Raw genomic sequence first — 17,315 nt, forward strand, 5'->3', positions numbered from 1 at the left:
AAACTTTGGCTTTCAGTTTGACTTTGGCATGTTGTTGTTTGGCTCTTGCACACTAGTTATCTGTTCACATTTACTGTAAATAATGACTAGAAACCTAACCTGCAACTAGACTATTGAAGTAACTTCTGGAGGGGTTTGTTTCCTTCTCTTTCCCCCACCCCCTTAAGACTTTTTGTCTTACGGGATTTATTTGCAATCTGCTAGCAGAAGCTCTGAGGCAAGTTTGCCAGATCTGGGGCTGCATCATCATTCTGCACATCTGGAAGTGGTTTATGGGCTCTCATTCCTCCAGTGCGGCGTCTGGACTCTGTGCAATTCCTCAGCAGCAGAGAAAGAAAAGAAAACCAGCACAACTCCAAAGTAAACTTTGAAGAGTTTGAAAAAGGAATTGAATCTTAAAACTGTTACTGTGCCCTGTAAGGCCCTTGCGTGGGGGACTTCAAAGGAGGATGATGGTCAAGGAAGATTTGGCAAGAGTGTTTACAGCTGTGGGCTATCTAGGATCCAAGTAAATAGCTCTACAGCTCTTCAGGAGAGAGGAGTCCCGAATACTGTGCTGCTTTGAAGAGGTAAAAAGACTAATTAAGCAGGAAATATCTGAGCAGTAATGTCACTGTTTCTGAGCTTTCCCTTCTGCAGCCCCTCATTTTGTTACAGGATTTGGCAACTGAGTTAAGGACTGCCAGGTTCCAGGAACTAATGTCTGCAGTCAGGAAAAATTGAGTAAATACTCATAGGGGAACAAATATTCTTCTCTTTCCTTAAAAATCAGTGGGTAATCAGTCTGAGTTTCTGAGGCTTAGGAATGCTGTAGTTTTAGAACTCAAACTTGTATGAGAGTTTGTCTGAGTTTGGATTTTAAAGTTTAAAACATGGTTCAGTTTATGTTGATTTAATCGTTTCTGAAGATACTGTGAGGCTGTGGCTATCCAACTTTCATCTTGCAGTGATGATCAGTATTGCTTGTGACTATCATTACAAATCTTAATTAAAAGATAGTAGTTGGCTCTATGGAAATCAGTGGAAGATTGCTGTTAGCTAAAGTGGGGTTAGAAAGTTACTCCAAGAGTGTAGGGGGTTCTGTTGTCTCTCTGCTTATCTAAACAAACTTTTTTAATGGATAAGAAGGCAATACTTGTGCGTAATGCGTGAGAGAAGGGCTTTCTCAGCAGTGGGGTTTTTTTGACGGATAAGCTTGATTTCCTCTCTGTGTAAATTAATGGCACGTGAAGAGAGTGGGCTGCTGGAATGTAGGTAAGTGCTGCAGATGTGAAAAGGACTCTCAGAAGGACTCCTGTCTCACTGTGATTTGGTCATCTGTTGGGACCTAAATAGAAGCAAATATAAGTGGTTTGTAAACAAAGCCACATCTTAGCTATTTTTATATTTTTATTGTCATTTAACTTGCTAGTCCAAGTAGAGACTAATTTAGGATGCTGCCTGAACTTGAGCATTAACCAACGAGAGGCGGTCAGTTTTGTGACTCAGGTTTCAAGAATTCTTACTTTTCCGTCTGCCTTCTCAAGGAGTCGGAGTAAACTTCATTTTTATGTGTGCATAGAAACCGTCATATATCCTTATCTTTGCTGTAATGTGTCCATATCTCTGTGTATGGAAACAGGAAAAATTGTTTTTTGTCCTGTATACAGCTGCCATAGCATAAAGGTTAGATCACATACTTGTATTCCACACACACACACACCCACCCCGCCCCAACTTCTGGTGCTGTTTTTTTACTGTTGTGTTTTTTTTTTTTTGTTGTCCCAGCCCACAAACAGTAGTTTTGGGTCCAGAATTCAAATGGATGTTGTGTTTCCCATAATCCTGTGTTTTAGGAATTATGTTCTGTCCTCTCGGGCATAAAGTAATGGCCACTTTTGGGCCTGGTTTAGAAGTACAGTTTTAGGAAATGCTACCTCATTTTCTTCAGCATCACGAGTAATGCGCTTAAATACAAGCCACATTGCATAGCCTCCCCCCTTACTGTTAGTGGAAGGATACTGCTGTTAGAAAATATTTTCAGTATTGCTCTGAAATTTTCTGAGAGTCTGAAAAGACGCTGCTCTAGTATAAGATTCCCATATGTTTGGGAACATACTCCAGCAAGAGATTAGTACTTGTGATTATTATTATGTTTTAGGTGAAATCAGAGATAAATGTAAACGTATTTATAAATTGTATCAGTGGCTGTTTTAATACTTCTTTGCACATTACTTTAAAATGTGTTAAAAAATCTTAGTTATTACTAATGTAGGTGATTGGATGGAATTTATTAAAATGTTGTTCTTTTCAACCTATTAGTAGCTTAAATTAAAAAATGTAATAGTTCTAGCCCAGAATATTAGTTATTTGTTCCAAAAAAAGTTATTTACAAAGACAGAGTTCAGTTTTCCTTTACCAGGTCAACAGCAAAATTTGATGATGCAAAACCTTGTCCTTGAAATAACTAACTAGTGTTCACTGCTGGTATTAATGATTTTTCTCTCTCTTTTTAATTATTTTTTTTATTTTTATTTTATCACAGATCACAGTTCTCATCCAACAGGACACATGGGTCTTTTAAAGAAAAGTAAGAGAGATTAAAAACATTTGAAATATATATTTTTAAAAGAGGACAGAAATGTCAAATGCAATTTCTCATGCAACTGTTGTCACAGTTGCATGCAAATTTATAGTTCTAGTTTTGCTAATTATGCTTAACTTTTAAGTATACAAATAAGCCTTTTCCTATTAACTAAGTCAGATAAGTACAGCCATAAATCTCATTACTTTAAAGTTACTCACTGCTTTACTGTGTGAGCCTGCAGGTGTGGAATTTCCCACTAAGAGTGCAGGTAGCTGCTGGTTTCCTGTGGGTTGTGCCTAGAGCACTGAACCTGGCTTTTTTACAGAACTCTGCATATTAATGCTGTTAAAACTCGCAATTGAGGTGTGGCCCCAAGAAATTTGGGGTTCTCCTCAGCTGTCAGGGTCAGTGACTGAAAATGGACCGGTGTGTGCCTTCAGTTACGCACCCAAAATTTCTCTGAAGTCAATGGGCTGTTTCCTCAGATGGTTTAAATTAGTGCAGGTTCAGTGATGTATGTTTACTAATTTCAATTTATTCTCATGCCCAATTCTGGGCAGTTGGCCCTTTTGTTTGAAATCAGTTCAAAACTTTGTTCCCTTTGCTCTTTTGTATACCTTAAATACCTTTTATGGTGGTGCAAAAGTAACAAAGTAGTCCAATAGAGAGAACTCGCATCATCAAAGTCACTGTTCATGATGGCAATGTATTCCTTCCCTGTTGTACTTGGTGGACTGTCCTGGTACCTGCTCATGGTTGGTTTATGTCGAGTAACTTAAACTTGTACAAGACAGTCTGGTAGGAAGTGCAGATCAGAATATACAGCAAGGTCTTTGCTGTTGCATGCTTTATTTTGATTTTACTAATTAAAGTGACTATGTCAATGTTTACATAATTTCAAATATTTTGGAACATTCCTGGTTTCAGTAGCATGCTGTGTGTGTTTTTCTAGTATTTCTAGAGTTTTGCTCAAATACACCTTGAAGATCTGAACATTGACATAAAAAAAAAAAGTTTCTCCCGTGTTTGAAGTTTTATCAGGGAAGCGTGCAAGAAGGAAAGGGCTAGGTAAAAATAATTAACTGATGAAGGCCTGTGATGATAAACAGTCAACAAACTAGCCAACAAAAGAAAGTTCCAGGCTCTTGGTAAAATTCAGAAATGTGAATTTCCTAGTATGGATAACACTTATATATTGGGAGCTTAATGAATTAGTGAACAAATTATCCATGAAAATCAGATACCTGGAAATTATTGTAACAGGGGACTCTGACACTATTACGTTTTTAACATAAAAGTTTTAGCTTGATCAAATAACAAGAGAAAGGAGAATTTGGTAAACACAGCAAATACAGGTTATGGTAGGTACTGGTTGCAAATTGGATTTTTTTTTTTTTAAAAAAGTACTTGGGAATTAGATATTATACTGATTGTTAACAAATTCTCCCTTTTGTTTCAGTTAACCAGATCTTGCTGTTACTTCTTGTCTTAACTGTGTGCGCCATTCTGTATAACAAAGTTCACCAAGTGCCATCTGCATTAAAGAATGGAACAGGTAAATGACTTGTGCTTCTGCTTCATTTATGTTCCTGTTTTATATTTCTTATCTCTTCATTTGAACAGTGCTTTTTATCTTACTGAATCCTGTTTGCCCTGCATTAGATGAGATACTCACACTGTTGTATATGGTCTGGGATGTGGAATTTTTTGCTTTTGAATTACTTGAATAAAATAGTAGGAGATTGATAGTAATGACTAAGAATTGTCATTCTGAGTCAAGTTTTTATCCAGATGTCACTGATGTGGATGGAAGCTGGAGTATATCCTTATTTGTGTTGAACAATATTGGAGTTTTCAAGTGATAATAAACTTTGATCACAACCTGCCCCACTGGGAATGTTCTTGGCCTACCTATTCATTTCAGGTAGATCATCAAATCTTGACATAATTTACAGCAGAAGTTTTTGCTGGAATGTTTACAGTGACAGAAATATGCTAGGGTTGTTATGGTTGGACTGGTATTAAATGTTTCTACTAATAACTTATTCACTGTTCCCAAGATAAACAAAACTCTGTCTTGGTATAAGCCTTTTTTTTTTTCAGTAAATTTTTGTTGGGGCTGTTACGAGTTTAATGGTTATGTTTTAACCATTATAAATATATCCATATATGTTCTGTAAGTTAATCAGTGCTAGGGATAAAAATATTCCTTAGCAGTAATGTGAACTGATTCAGTAAGGTTTAGATTTTTCTCCTTTTATCGTTAGCAACTTCCTGCTGGTACAAAATTTTGAACTATTCCTTTCTATCCTGCTTCCCAAAGAAGTGAAGCTCATGCAGTTGCACCATCTCTTCGACTTACCTCTTTCCTTTGATAATTTTGGAACCTGTTATTCAATTTGTACTAAATATAACTGAGAAGTCGAAGTCTCAAAGGTATTCAAACTTCTTCAGGTTTCATGTGAATAAGCAACTACATGGAGGACAGGCTGAATGGTGGTCCTACTGAACAGAAGATGCTGAGAACTCTGTTACATATTCTGTTTGGAGGCATCCAACAGTCCAGTCAACCTGCATGTAGTTCTGGATTAGTGACAGCTCAGCTCATGCTGTGTGCCTTGCCAGATGTGGATGTGTATAGGATGTGGTAAGGAAATGGGGTGATTGTGATATGAATCCACTGCTTATGGAACTGTGTACTCATTCCAATGAGCCAGATCTGGTACAAAAAGATTCTTAATTTTCTATTATAATGCATAGTTTTCTTTCTTGTAGTTGATTTGGAGAGTCCTGAGGAAACGGAAGAAGAAATCCCAGTCGTAATCTGCGCTGCTGCGGGCAGAATGGGTGCAGCTATAGCAGCAATCAGTAGCATCTACAGCAACACAGAGGCTAATGTTTTGTTCTATATAGTTGGGCTGAAGACTACTATCCCACATATTCGGTATGTACCAGCCTTATTTTGTTTCATGCTGTAGTTAGCACCAGACTGTTGTTCTCCTTAGCACGGGCATAGACTTTGGAGGATTTTTCAGGGAAGTGTTTCTCCCTTTTAGTTAAGTAATGCTATTGCTGGCGATCCCCAGGATTCTCTACATGTAGGAAGAAGGACCATTTTGCCCTATGCAAGGCACTGACTGGTGTAAAGGGTGTAAAATAGCCAGACCATGCCCATACCTGTGCCTCTCTGCCTTTTGTAGATTGGTTGCAAAAGAATCTGTAGTAAAGTGAGTATATACGTGCTTACTTGTTACAATCCCGCTTTGTGGCACTGCATTTACCTCTCGTCTGGCACTGTGTCTTAAGCTTCAGAGTAGAAAAACTTGCTGTTTAAAGCGAATTTCAGCTAAGAGAATGTGGTGAAGGTTGTAAATAGAGGCCCAGAGAAGCTTGTAATGAAGCATATTTGGGTGCTGAAATCTGCAAACGTTGTCTAAAAGAGGAGGAACATGTGAATCAAAATTAAAGCAGATTTCTTAGCAGTTCTCACCTCTGGCTACTGCACTTCTGTAGCTTGTGAACCCACAATTTGTGTCAAAGTGAAAAAATGTAATGAGTGGGGTTCCACAGGGAGTTTTTCCCATCTGGTTCATCAGTAACCTAGATAACAGAGTGAAGAATGTTGTTTATGAATCTGCAGTTGGCATGAAACTGGAAAAGGGACAGCAGATATATTGAGGACAAGCTGAAAACAAACTAATCATGATGAATTGGAAAAATTGACTTTAAAATGTGGTGAAATTCAGTAGAGGTAATGACAAGGTAATAGAAGTGGGAGTAGATTATTTTATTGGCTCAGGGTGAAGCAGGAGTTCGGTAGCACTCATTTGGAAAACTACAGAATTATGACTGATAACTGACCATGCTGATTTTAAAAAAGAAAAAAAAAAAAGCCTGCATCATAGTGGATATACATGTTGACACACATGACACAGGAGACGTGAGGAAACTTTCTGATCTTGCAGACATTATTAACGCATCAGAGAAAGTGTGATGTTCAGTTTTAAGTGCTTTCAGGAAGGACTTAGAAGAGAGGTCAGAGGAGAAAATAAGCAATGGTGTCAAGAAATCCAACAAAATAGTGAAAAAAACCTAGTTTAGTCTAAAGGAAATATAGTTAGGAGGTGATGTGTCAGTCTTCTTGAAGGATGTAAAACTGTAAAGGGGAGGAAAATAACCTCTGCTTTAAAAGCACAGTAGATAGGATTAAAGAAAAGGTCTTTAACTATAGCAAGAAAGCCTAGAAAAATAGCATTTAATGCTAGCGATGGTGAAAGATGGGTTGTTCAGGCAACATGTGGAGTCTCTGTTTTTGACAGTGGTGTGGGGTGTTTGCATTGTTGGTTTTTTCGGGTGGTGTTTTTTGTTTTGTTGTTTTTTTTTTTTTTTAAGAACAGGTTAAACAAATGTCTGTGTGCAATAGCTGTGGACATAAGGGATTCTGTCTTGGGATAGAATAGATCGAGTGAGCTTTCAAGGTGTCTTATTCTCCTTATGAGTCTGTGAATGTAATACTGGAAGTGCTTGGCACACAGTGTTTCTTTTATCACTTCTTTTATCACAGAAAGTGGATTGAAAATTCTAAACTGAAAGAAATACAATTTAAGGTTGTGGAATTCAACCCTATGGTACTAAAAGGAAAAATTAGACAAGATGCATCGCGTCCTGAGCTATTGCAGCCTGTGAGTAAATGAACACTGCATAACAAATTTTTGGTGTTTTTAATGGTTATTATGGGCTTTAAAATGTCCTAGATCTCTGTTCCGTTACACAGGGGGGGTGTCTAAGCCAGAGAAGCCACATCAGGTCCAAATGCTAAGCCTTCACTCAAGAAGAAAAAGTGCACTCTAACAAGCTCCTTGCAACTTGTCTGTCTTGCTGAACCCTCATTATTTGGTGGCATAGACTTGGTAATTTGAATGTGTTGCATCTTTAAGAATATATTCACAGTTTATTAGAGGGAAGATCCAGTAGTGTTCTTTGTGCCTCCATGATGCTGAGTTGGCTGCATTCTGTTCATGTACAGGGTTAATTCAGAGGCTGATGACTAATCTAAATATTGCTGGCTGTCAGAAAACGCAAATCAGATGTTAGAAATTATTAGGAAAGGAGTAAGGATCAAAATAGAGAATATCATTATGCCACAATACAAATCCATAGTTTTCCCTCACCCTAAGTACTATGTGCAATCTTCATCCCCTTACCTGAAAAAGATGGAGCACTACTGGAAAATGTTCAGGTCTGCTCAGAACGTTTATTCTCCTCTGAGCCTTTGACATTTCTAATACGTGGAAAAGATTTCATGCAAGGCATCAGTGGGTTAAAACTGTTCAGCCTGGAAATGTGACTTTCAGCATGAAAATAGTGAGGTCTACAGAACTGAGTGGCATGGAGGACTGGATGTGAGATGGTTGCTCACTGTTTCTTCCAATGCAAGTACTCATGGCCATTAGATTAAATTAGTAGGAGTCACTGTCAGAACAAACAAGAAAAGTTGCACGTTTTTCATGCAGTGAGTACTGAATCTCTAGAATTCCTTGCTGAAAGGTCTTGTGAGTGTAAAAAATTTACAGAGATTCAGTGGGGACTGGAGTTTATATTTAGACAGATCACATCTGGTTCAGGAAATCCCTGCAGCTGAAAATAGCTGAAAGCTAGGAGAATGCTTGGAGAAACTTCTGTATGCTTGCTCTATTCTTATTTTTCACTGAGCATCTGCTTAGGACCACTGTGCAGGCAGGGGCTGGGTAAAATGGTGTCAATCACTATGGTTGTTCTTACGTTCTCAGTTCCCTTTCCCTCTGCTCTGTTCTTTGTTGCTGTTGTAGAAGTTATCACATGTCTGTGCCACCAGTCAAATCATTCCTATAGAATGGAATGATGACACTGTTAAATTTGATGTGTTTTGTGTGATGTATGCTGTAAAAATGTATTAGGAAGAGCATTGCTAGCAGTCCAGGAAGGTGATCCTTCCTCTTTACTTGCACTTGTGAGGCTGCTTCTGGAGTACTGTGTCCAGTTCTGAGCTCCCCAGTACAAGGGAGACATGGCTTACTGGGGCGAGCCCAACTTGCTGCAAAGATGATTAAGGGACTGGAGCATCTTCTGTATGAGGAGAGGTTGAGAGAGTTGGGTCTGTTCAGCCTGGAGAAGAGAAAGCTCAGGAGGATTTTACCAATGTGTATAAATACCTGACGGGAGGGACAAAGACAAGGGAGCCAGGCCTTTCTCAGTGGTGCCCACTGACAGGACAAGAGGCAATGGACACAAATTAAAATACATGAAATTCCCTCTGGATACAAGAAAAAGCGTGCTTTTTTTTTTTTTTTTTTTTTTTTATGGTGAGGGTGGTTAAACACTGGAGCAAGTTGGGTGGAGAGGCTGTTGAGTCTCCATCTGTGGAGATACTCAAAACCCAGCTGGGCACAGTCCCAGGCAGCCTGCTCGAGTGGACTCTGCTTGAGAAGAGGGGTTGGGCAAGGTGATCTCAAAAGGCCCCTTCCAACCTAAATGATTCTGTGATTCTGTAAAGAAGCAACTGTTTTGGGCTGCGTAGTTAGGGCCATAGTAAATAAAATAGGGATAGATAATAATAATAATAATAATGGGTTCAAGATACTAGTAAAGATACTAGCTGGGAGAAAGGAAGCAAATGATTGTTGGCTAGCACTCAGTGAAGAGAGAAATTAAAACTCATTGTTAATAGAGACAGAAGCGTGAGACTACTACATGAAACAGCTTTACCATTTAGTCTTTAACTTTTTTTCTGTTTAATAGCTGAACTTCGTTCGATTTTATCTTCCTTTGCTTATCCAGAAACATGAGAAAGTAATATATTTGGATGACGACATCATTGTTCAAGGTAAGCTGTCATCCAAAAAGCAGTTTCTAGCAGAATTAAAATCAAAGTTGTTGCAGCTTTGACAGTCATTTGGAAATATGAGAGAGAGTGGAAACTGAGGCAGCTGCTAGGAGTGTTGCACTCAGGAAAACTACAAATAATATGTTTATTTAAAAGAAAGTCTGAAGAACAACTTCTCTCCATATATCTTTTGAATAGTTGATTTTGATCAAAATTGTATGTATGGGTTTCATTTTAATTGAATCTGGTCAATTGCTGAAAGGTATCATGGATTTCACTTAGATGCTGCAATATTTACTGTTAAGTATGTGACATGCATTTCCTGCTAGTATTTGAATTCCCACAAATGCTACCAGTTCCTTATCCAGAATTGCTGTTCTTGAGAGCAAGAGGAATTTACTCAAATAATAAAATTCTAAACACTCAAAATGGGATTTTTCTAAGCATCTTCAGCTCAGAATCCATAGCGATTTGCAGAACCATGATCACAGATTTCGGAGTTCCTAGACAAATGGGAGCAGTCAGAAGACATTCAAATCCTGGAAAATCTTTTTTCATACAAAGAAATCTAATTAGAGGAACAATTTTTTTTTTTTTTGAGATTAATTTATGTTTTTTTCTCTTCTGTTTCTCAGTATTTTTTCTTTCTCTGTAGAGTTGTTGTCCTCCCTTGTTTTATCATATTGTTTTCTTGTTCTTTTAGAACACTTTTTTTTTTATCAGATTGTTGTGGTTTAACCCAGCTGGGCAGCTAAGCGCCACACAGCTGCTCACTCACTCCCCTGCCATCCCTATCCCAAGTGGGATGGGGGAAGAGGAAAGACTAAAAGCAAGAAAACTTGAGGGTCAAGATAAAACAAACAAACAAATCATTGATAAGTGGAAGAGAAGTGAGTTCCTGAGCAAAAGCTGGCCGGTAGCCAGCCTCTGAGACCTCCCTCTTTTCACTATTATTGCTGAGCATGACGTTGTATAGCATGGAATATCTCTTTGGTCAGTTTGGGTCATCTGCCCAGTTGAGTCCCCTCCCAGCCCTCTGTGCACCCCCTGATCTGTGCACTGGGCGGGGCAGAGTGAGAAACAAGAGGCGGCCTCAATGCTGTGCCACCACCATTTAGCAAAAGCCAGAACATTAGTGTGCTATCAGTACCGTTTTGGTCAAAAAGCTAAACCACAGCACCATATGACCTGCTGTGACGAAAATGAACTCCATCCTAGCCAGGCCCAGTACGCAGGGACAACAAAACTATTTTACCTCTCCTTGTTCAACATTAAAGGGATGTTCCAATGAAAATTTTCTTTGGAAAGGACTGAGTATAACTACAACAAACTTTTTGGCCTAAATCAGTCTTTGATGTACGAACATTAAGATCAGTGAATTTACACGACAGAAGTATAATTTTATTCTCCACTGCTTCTCTGCACCTTTCTATAGTTTTGTCTCTTCAGTGGCAGATTTCAGAACATCTGCACTAAAAGGGGCCACTGTTAGTTACTTTATCAAATACGATTAATCTGCTCTGCCTGTCTCATTTTAATTTGCGATAGACTCCATATCACAGTTTCTTCAACATGTGTGTTTCCAGTGGTTATCTCTGCTTTTTGGTTTTGTCATTCTGTCCGTCATGAATGGGCAACAGCAATATTTAACTCAAAGGTTCTTAAAGTCTTCATTTACACTCCGCTTCATGAACCCACCACTTCCCCTCCATCCCTCCTTGCACCTGTGCAGGCGTTCCCCAGAAATGTGGTTACTTTCAGCCTGAATTAGTTCCCTGCTAGGAGACAAGGCAGTGTAGCTAGGAGAAGAGGGGAGGTAGGGCTTTCTCTTTCGGTAGGGTGTCAGCCCATGCCAGCTGTGTTTCTGGAGCGCCGGGTAAAGGCGCAGTTTCACATTACAGCTGCTGACGGAAGTGGCCTCTCCTGTCCCCAGGCAGCTCCTGTCACTTGTGTCATATCTACAGTTGTGCAGCTGCAGAATAAGCTGATTCAGCTGGTTGACCTGGCAGAAGGCTAGCAGTGCAAAAAAAACCCCCAAATCTTTTTTTCTTTTTTTCTTTTTTGTCTTGGCTTCAGTCAGCCGAACTTTCTTACCCTTGAGCCATGCAATCGTAGGGCCCAGAAGAGGGGAACGGAGCTGGACATGTGGGAGTGAGGCGGAGGGAGGGAGCCTGCTCTGGCAGCAGCTCCCTGTGCCTTAGCTGTAAGGTGGGACTGTGCTTTCTGTCAGGGGTCTCTGGAATGGGAGTGAGTGAGACTTCTGACAGGGCAAGGAGCAAATGGGGTTTTCAGGGTTTAACTCTGGGATCGTTTGTCGGTGGTTGCTTTCTGAAAAGCAGTAAGAATTAAACATACTGAACTTTGAGGTGCCAGCCAGAATTGTTTGATTTTTTTTTTTCTTTTTCTTTTTCTTCTTTTCTCTTGAAAAGTAGAAGCTATTTAGAATCAGGAAAAAATACCTAGTGAGGCATATTGATCTTCAACAATTAAATGTCCCATTAATCCAAGTTCTGTTTCTTGGTGGGGCATGAGTCCTAACCCAAGTTTTCCAACCAGCAACAAATAAATAATCTCTGCTTATTTCAGAAATAGTAGTTCCACTGTTTACAGTATGGGGAATGTTTTCGGTTACTGGATTTGTAATAAGCTCACCTCAGGCTACTGGGCCATATGTGGCCTTGCAAGATAATTCATCTTAACCTGTGACCACCCCATGCCCAGCAGCAGAGCTGGTAGCTGTAGGGGTTTGGATGCACACTCACTTAATTGCCGTGGCAGTGCTGTGCTTCCTACCTGCCCTGAAACTGTTCTGGCACATCGTGGGTACCTGCTAGTCAGCTGGTGAGTGAGATGCCGTGCCTTAGGTTACTTTGCTCCACCACGAAGGAGTTGGGTGGTCTGTGAAGCCAGAAGGGATGGTCAAGTGTGACAGGCATGTTTCAGTGGGCCAGTGCGGGGAATCCAGGTATCTTAGTAGGAGGTATAAACACAGTAACACCAGGAAAAACCTGATCTGTGCATGAGATTGAAGGGGCACTTCTGTGGGACTTGAAGAGGCTCAGAAAAATTGCCTGTGCTCTCCTCCTCCAAAGGGAAGCTCTATGAATGCATAGCTTTGTAACCAGGCTTCATAAGAGTGTAATTGGCTTCTGCTGTAGCTGATATTGGACGTTCAGACCAGAATATGGATGTATTGAATGCTGATTATAATATCTAAAGATAGACCTTAGACATCCACGTACGGGACTCAAATTTGAAAATTGTCCCATATTACAAAATTCGTTAATAGCCTTCGTTAATATCTGGGCTATCCCCTAAAATTGGTGTGTTTGTAAGTAACGTATATGAGAACAGAAGTTACCCTATCAACTCTGCGAAGTAGGTTTTTTCTTATGCTTTTGACATTTCTGTAATCAGGTGACATCCAGGAACTCTACGATACTAAGTTAGCTCCTGGACACGCTGCAGCTTTTTCAGATGATTGTGATCTGCCTTCTACACATGAAATGGTTAGAAGTGTAGGGATGCAGGTAAGATGCCATTTTGGAATTCTAATAATGAAAGTATTTACCCACAAATGTAAGATGATTTTATACATTTTCCCCAAAGTGAAAGATTTTTTTTTTTATAGTTTTGTAATAGTTTTACAGGTAATTAAGAACTACTTTTTGTAGTAACTCTGTAATGCTATGCGGAGTTGTTTCCTGTAGTAACTGAAGTCTCTATTCTTCTTTGGATTCTACTAAATTCTGTTTGGTATTTTGCTATCAGTAGATCATGAGCACTTATGACTTATGGAACACCTAATGAAGACAGAATATATGATATTTGTATTAGTAAAATTTGGAATGAAACTCAGGAAAACAGGTTTGAAGGCTAATTCCTGAGCTGAGTTCCCCAGAATTGTGAATCCCTCCAGCATTACAGCTGTAGAAGCCTGATGCTGCATCATGTAGAGTAAGCTACAGAAAGACAAACATGTGGTGAGGGAAGAGCCTTATCAAACTCCCATGGAAGAATACTGTGGAAAAAGTAATTCAGTAGCTGGAAGTATCCTGCCTTTCAGCCTTGTGTCATATGGAAATCAAGACAGGTAACCATCATCTAGAAACTCAGCTTTGGGAGCATTTATTTAGTCTCTCTGTGAGTGGCAGAGAGATGCATTTACATTTATCTTTACAGAGATTCATAGGGGATAAACCTACTTTTTTTTTTTTTTTTTTTTTAAATTTCTTAGAACACGTACATGGGATTCCTGGACTACAGAAAGCAAGCAATTAGAGATCTTGGCATCAGCCCCAGCACCTGTTCCTTTAATCCTGGAGTAATTGTTGCTAACATGACTGAATGGAAGCATCAACGGATTACAAAGCAGTTGGAAAAGTGGATGCAAAGAAATGTTGAGTATGTGTAGAAATCTAGCTTTGCACTTTACTTTTAATACTCACCCTAGTGTCTAATTTTCTGTTTATAAGCTCTTGAAGGTTTCTAATGCCAAAGTCTTTCTCTGAGATTTCATCAAGCAAAGTAATTCACATTCCAGAATTTCCATCTGCTTAAATCTAACCAATCATGTACCAGGAAATGGCCACCTGGAATTTCAGTCTTGTGTTTGATCACACTTAATCGTGAGGGACACTGAGAACACGTGTTTCTTGTTTTGGGCGGGTGACCAACCTCACTTGGGATCAAGCCACTTACGATCTTTCCTCCTCCTTTAAGCCAGCCTCAGGAAGGGATGTTTCCTTGTTTGTGTGGTCTCTCCTATTGTAGTGTCAGCCAGACTGTAATTGGACACCATGTTTCTTAAATACTAATAGAAAACACTTCTTTTTCTATAGATGAATGAAATTTGACATGAAAGAGACCTTTTTGGCATTGACCATGAATAAGATGTGACACAGTGAAACAATCAGTGTTCATTTTTTTATGCTAGTTCACTGTTAACCTGTATTTGCAAACTTGACACTTATTTTCTCTGCAAAGGGTAAATTTTAAATTGAGTAAGGCCAAACTGAAACTGAATAGTTTGTACTATTGGACTATGTCCATTACTTGGTAGTTTCAGAAATGAACAGAGGAGAGATACAAATGATAAGCCTGTGAAGGAATGAGAAGCCAAATCTTTTTCTCTTATTCTGCTTAGGTAACATATCCTGACAAGCTATTGCTGTGCTTTCTAAGAGTTTGAAAAAACTCCATGAATATTACTGCAAATTTCATCGATGAAGATGATTTTACACCTTAATAAGACATTCATGTTCCTTTTTTGCTGGGTTTTGAAATGACAGTGAAATAAATTGCTTAGCAGTCGAAACCCGGTTTTGAGGGGAGGTTGATTTTTTTTCTTTTCTTTTTTTTTTTTTTTTCTTCTTTTGTTCTGTAGCCTCTAAGCACCGCTGGGTACTTGCCAGGTTGCCCCCTTGCTGGGCTGGCGGGTGGCGCCGTGTCCCACAGCCGGGGTGGCTGGGCCCATGCGCCGACTGGCCGGCCAGGCCTTCAGCACACTGCGGCCGGACGTCTGGCTGCTACCTCCTAATGTCTCTCCTTACAGCGATCTGGCTTTATCTAGCCCTGGATTTATCACAAAATTCTTAGGAAACGGATATCCTTTAGATGTTAGTTTATACTAGACTTTGGCAAATCTGATTTGAAGTTAATTTATGGGTTGGAAAGGAGGGGGGTAGGGGTGGAGAAAAAGGGAATGGAACACATGGAAACATGTAAACTTTCTTAAGAAACCAGGTTCAGTTATGTATGATTCCTTTATGTTAACAGCTTTTTTTTTCTACTGTAAACTTTGTCAGCCTTGTAGACTATAGGCAGTGCGTAGAAGTAATTGGCTTCATGTTGGATCTAACTCCCATTTTGCTTCGTAGCAACGATTTACTCAACAGGGACTGGAGTTGCAAATACAAGTTGCAAAATGATTTTGAACTGTGCCAGAATACTTTTTTAATCTTCTGGCTTTTGTACTGAAGACTCTCTGATTAGGTTTTGAACATTTTCTGCGTTTTCTTTTTTTTTTTTTTTTCCTTTTGCAGGGAAAACCTCTACAGCAGCACCCTTGGGGGAGGTGTGGCAACCTCTCCAATGCTGATTGTATTTCATGGAAAGTATTCCACTATTAATCCTATGTGGCACATAAGGCATCTCGGTAAGTTTAACTTCCCACTGTTGGCAGCTGGAACTAAATAAAGTGAGCGGTTTGTAAGAGTCCGATACCGATATAGACCCTTATGTTACTTTACCTCAACACATCACTTTCTACCTCGGATCCACAGTACGTAAGCCCTGCTTCCCCCAACACTCACAAGTCCCGCTTTCCTCAGGGTAGGGCAGAATGGGGGGGCTCCCCACAGGTGTCATTAGGCAAATATCTTAACAGGTCAAGAAAACAAAATACTTGCACCCCTGCAAAAAAAACCCCAAGCCCTAATAGTCATTAAATGGGATAAAGAAAAGAAAAAACCCAAATACCAAGGACAGAGTGACACATTTGAAGACGAGCTAACCTATATTGTCATAAACTATGGAAAGAATGTATGAAAGATCTGAATATAGTGAGAGACTGTAAAAAATGAGACATTCTTTTAGTAGGCACAGTGGAAGAAGATGGGATGCCTGGCAGTGTTTGCATAATCAACGTTTGGGAGGATGTAGTTACCTTTCACCTGGGAATGGTGAATTATCCTGGGAAAAAGATCATAGCTTAGCTCATACAGTAAAATGAATAGTAAAAGGATTTTTTTTTGTTTGTTTGCTTAAACCCCAGCTGTGCCAAAATGTTAAAAGTGTTAAGAGAGAGGAAGCTTGCTGAGATTTTTTTTCTAATTCTGCATCAGAGAGGCATGAAGTTGAAAAAAAGCTAGTCTATCATACAACTAGGTGTCTATTGACAGGTAAAACCATAACCAGACTTTTTAAAAAAAACTAATTGAATTTGCCTCACTTCATAGTGTCTGCCATTATTAGAAACTGGATTTTTTTTTTTTTTTCCCCAATGTACCCATGCAGGTTGGAGCCCTGATACCCGTTACTCGGAGCATTTTCTTCAAGAAGCTAAATTACTTCATTGGAATGGGAGATACAAACCTTGGGACTATCCCAGTGTTCACACTGATCTCTGGGAAAACTGGTTTATTCCTGACCCTTCAGGGAAGTTCAAATTAACTCGTCCCGACAGCTGATACTGAAACCACTTACATGCATTCATACACTATGTTTTGCAGTATGTAATAGTTTGAGATGCAACATGTTGTATAATTAAGTGATTTTAGAAAACAAAGTATTTGTTAAATATATGAATAAATGACCATCAGTTTTGTGTGCTTGTGGCTGGAGAGGGAGGCTGGAATGACAGTTACACAGTTCAGATTATCTTGACTTTCATGTGAGGTAAGGAAACAAGTTTACTTGCCAATGAAGTATTTTCATTAAATGTTTACAGAGGTGAAATGCAGTGCCAGACAGTGTGTTTTAATGCAAGGTCTTTATAAACAAGACTCCACTATCTGCTGGTAGAAAAATCTACACAGGAGATACCTGCAGTATTACAGACAAGGTGTCTTTAGTTGTCTAGCCCACATAAAACAGCCCGAAATGAAAACTTACGCGGCATTTTAGAGTTCTGCTGCACAGTGACCCTGTTTTGCAGTATTTCTGTGTATTGTGTGTCCTGTAGCGCATTCAGACCCCTGCCAGCAAGATGCAAAAGCACATTCTAAGACACTGCAATAGGATTCCTGATTTTATTGTGAAACATTGATAGTTCAGGACAGATTAAGAACTTCTGTATTACGGTAATGAAAAGAGCACCAGTTCTGAGGGAATACACACAGAATTGCAATATTTAGCGAAACGGTCATTGTACACTTAACTGTATTT

The 17,315-nt window shown here is 39.4% G+C and overlaps 1 protein-coding gene across 1 annotated transcript; it reads left to right on the forward strand.

Moving 5' to 3' along the window:
* The first annotated feature begins 2,550 nt into the window (after positions 1–2,550).
* Positions 2,551–16,618, forward strand: GLT8D2 (glycosyltransferase 8 domain containing 2). The gene is made up of 9 exons (XM_009479067.2): positions 2,551–2,569; positions 4,026–4,121; positions 5,342–5,510; positions 7,131–7,248; positions 9,344–9,428; positions 12,846–12,958; positions 13,666–13,832; positions 15,473–15,585; positions 16,446–16,618. The coding sequence occupies exons 1-9, from the start codon at positions 2,551–2,553 to the stop codon at positions 16,616–16,618; spliced, it is 1,053 nt and encodes a 350-aa protein (XP_009477342.1).
* Positions 16,619–17,315: the final 697 nt, after the last annotated feature.

The sequence above is a fragment of the Pelecanus crispus genome, chromosome 1 (assembly GCF_030463565.1).
Source record: "Pelecanus crispus isolate bPelCri1 chromosome 1, bPelCri1.pri, whole genome shotgun sequence".
Lineage (NCBI taxonomy): Eukaryota > Metazoa > Chordata > Aves > Pelecaniformes > Pelecanidae > Pelecanus > Pelecanus crispus.

Excerpts from the sequence above, each read along its gene's own strand:
- GLT8D2 (XM_009479067.2), top strand. Across the intron at positions 7,249-9,343 it reads GTCCTGAGCTATTGCAGCCT|CTGAACTTCGTTCGATTTTA; the intron begins GTGAGTAAATGA and ends TCTGTTTAATAG. Across the intron at positions 15,586-16,445 it reads GTGGCACATAAGGCATCTCG|GTTGGAGCCCTGATACCCGT; the intron begins GTAAGTTTAACT and ends GTACCCATGCAG.